The 3,201-nt window shown below is 32.5% G+C and overlaps 1 protein-coding gene across 1 annotated transcript; it reads left to right on the top strand.

Annotated features, from left to right (window-relative positions):
* Positions 1–736: 736 nt before the first annotated feature.
* On the top strand, positions 737–1,345 carry LOC125189609. The gene has a single exon (XM_048086871.1). The coding sequence runs from the start codon at positions 737–739 to the stop codon at positions 1,343–1,345; it is 609 nt and encodes a 202-aa protein (XP_047942828.1).
* Positions 1,346–3,201: the final 1,856 nt, after the last annotated feature.

Below are 3,201 nucleotides of genomic sequence, written 5' to 3'. Positions count from 1 at the left end.
TTAATTTGAGTTATGATTTTATTTGTTAAAATCTAGTTTAACTCATGCATCGCCTATGTACTTATTGCCTTGCATGCATAGCTAGTACATGTTTAATTATTCTTTGAATGTGGATACCTGCCTTATCTGCTTAAGTGATAATTAAACTATTAAAACCACCAACAAGAAAATATGAAGCGATAATTACAACACGTTTGTATATGGCCTCCATAAAATTGGTCTTAGTGCGAAGTAGTGACCGGCCTGTCTTTACGGGAGGAACATTACCAGTTCGTAAGTTTGGACTTCTCTAGATAAAGGTTATTAAAATCGTAAAATTAGTTTTTCAGTAATATCGCGACTGGTCTTTACCGGAGCAATATTGCTGCGAAATTATAAGGATTGTATTTTAATAATGCTTAGAGGGAGCTATAGGAGGAGGTGCTTGTCCGGTTCGACCTTTCTTTAGAGGAGTTCACGCACAAGTAAAGAATCCTTAGTGCTTAATTTTATGGTTATACGCTTTAGCATTGTTAGTCAGCCATGCCATTCTTATGGTCTCTGGACTATCTGTCGACATTGTGGCCAGTAAAAATAATGAATTTCTTGCATGAATATGACACGGCTTCCTAGTAGAAGAACGTTTGTGCTTGATTTTTGTGGATGTAAAATTGATGAATTGTTTTGTGGTTATTTGCAATTCTTTGAAATTTTACATGTTTATATTATTGGTATTTATTCTCAGCTTGAACGAAAGATGATTGATACTTGGGATATTTATTATGCCATACTTAGTTCGAGGAAGCATGACTCTGAATTGTTTAAGGAATGGAAAAGTAAGCTTGATGTTGATCGTTTGATCAATGACTTGAGGTTGATTCTCAGCAAGAATCGTCCGCCCACATACCATCTACAAGGAGAGGACAAGGAGTTTCGTGATCAGTGGCATACCGCGGAATGTCATCTCAAGGGCTTCCTTTTAGCCGGTGTTGGCAATGCCCTTGAGAGGTTTGACAAACCCAAAAGGCCGTTGGTCAACAAGCCCAAGTGGTTTGAAGAAAAGTCCTCTAAGGTAAGAGCTGGTCGCGCTGTGGAGCATTTAAGGAGTGAGGTATTGGAAGAGGGCCATGATGTGGGCAAATACGTCCTAGTCATGCATGGCTATTTCCATGAACTTCTATTATCGGGGGGGAAAGTTGACCCAGAAACCCAGAAGATAATGATCCTTGATGGGCTTCCAGATAGCTTTAATGAAGTCAGAGATGAAATTTTGTTTAGCGACAAAACGTTTTCAATTCTGGAACTTTATAACAAGCTTGTGAATGCTCAAACTGAGATGAGAAAAAGGGGTGGACTTTTGAGATGATCATGTTCAAGTCAGAAGAGTTTATTTTTGCTTTTATGTTTACATTGTTGAATTTTAAGAGTTTTTGATATTGTTTGGTTTTGATATCATATGGATTATTGATATGGAATTTTATTCCTAGTTTATCAATTGTGTTTTTGGATTATCGATGTCATTTTATAATGCTTGCATTATTAGATAAATGAAGTTTTGATTATCCAATTATTTATGACATCAAATGTAACATGGTTAATATCAAAATGTTTACTTGTGATTAAATTTGTTGATTCAATTATTATGAAGTTTTCTTCTAGAAATATTGATTATTAAGTTTCTTTAATCCTTAAGTCTTTTGAACCATTATTTTGTTGATGAGTCAATAGAACATTAATGTTCGACATGGATTCAATACAAAATAAAATGATCTAATGATCGCGTTTGTTCAAATAAAGGTGTAAGAAAAATAATCACAATAATTGATTACAAGACAAGTAAATTAAATTCAACTAGAAACAAGATAAGTATTTATTATAAATACTAGAAATTCTTGTATAGTAAATATAGTGTGCACATTAAATTTATTTTAATGTTCCAAGCCTAGAGTTGACTATTTGATTAGTTATTGTTTTATTTATTTTGTTGTGAAAGTGATAATTAAAATAGTGGGAGCTTTTCTTAAATGAATGATTAAATTCTAAGTGTTTAATAAGAGCTTCATAGCTCATTTTATTAAACTAGGATGAATTTAACTCCAAGCACTATTTAAATTGTTTTAATAGCCTTAAAGAATATTGAGACTAGTATTTTTCTACTTTTAAAAGTGGGAGCTAAATTTTGTCTCATAGAATATTCATAAATGGAATTAAGGTAATGTTTGATAGAGTTAAAAGGGTTCACACCCTAGAATGAAAGAAGTGATGAATTGCACACTTTCTAAGACTCTAATAACATTAAAAGACATTTCCAAGTTAGCTATTAAAATTAGAATTGCTTTTGGATTTCCAAAGAAAGTATTTCTAAAGATCACAACAAATGGTTAAATAAATGAACTCTTGGAATTTATGACTATAAAACAAAGAATGCAATCATTCGGTTTTATTTTGTCATAAGGACTAATTTCCAATTAGTCATTGTGATGAGGTAATTATGTTCATGCATAAATTTACATCACAAATTATATAGCAAGGATAATACCAAGTTAAGTTGGTATTATATAATTAAAGTTTTGGGAATCATATTCGACATGATTAAAACTTTATATTTGCTATAAGTATTCTACTTTAATTAGTAGAAATTCAGAAGGATCAAAATAGTGGATTTTGATAGAGGAATATGTATAAGTGCACTTGAGAAAGGCACATAAAATTATTCCACTGGATCAAAGGGCCTAGAAATATTTTGATCAAATAATCGTGCTCCTTAGCAAGAATTAAGGTTATAAATTACAAGTATATTTTCGTTTTATGTACTCTAGAAAACTATGTTGGTAGATTCTTTTAAAGAATTATAGTTTTGAGTACATAGTGGCCAAAGCCTGCTTTGAGTATAAGTGGGAGAAAATGTGTGTGAATGTGTAGCACAAGGCCAATAAAGCGGTTGGTATACTCGAAAGCATTCTTTGAGTATAAGTGGGAGATTGTTGGGGTTTGTATACTAAAAGATGCTTCGAGCGTACATGCCTTTGTACAGTCAGCTTGTGCATGTATACGAGAAACGCCACGTCCACTTGTTTACCTATTTATGAGAATAAATAATATAATATAATGGTTTATTATTGAAATATGATAAACAAGTCTAAGGCTTTTTACTAAGAAGGTCAAGTAGGGAAATTCGATGAATCTCCTCATGAGTTTTCCAGTAGGGGACTTGGCCAGATC

Source organism: Salvia hispanica, chromosome 5 (genome assembly GCF_023119035.1).
Source record: "Salvia hispanica cultivar TCC Black 2014 chromosome 5, UniMelb_Shisp_WGS_1.0, whole genome shotgun sequence".
Classification (NCBI taxonomy): Eukaryota; Viridiplantae; Streptophyta; class Magnoliopsida; order Lamiales; family Lamiaceae; genus Salvia; species Salvia hispanica.
Note: the sequence above shows the minus strand (reverse complement) of the source record. Positions and strands in the feature narration are given on the sequence as shown.

Coding starts and splice junctions, on each gene's coding strand:
- LOC125189609 (XM_048086871.1), top strand. CDS start 737: ATGATTGATACTTGGGATATTTATTATGCCATACTTAGTTCGAGGAAG.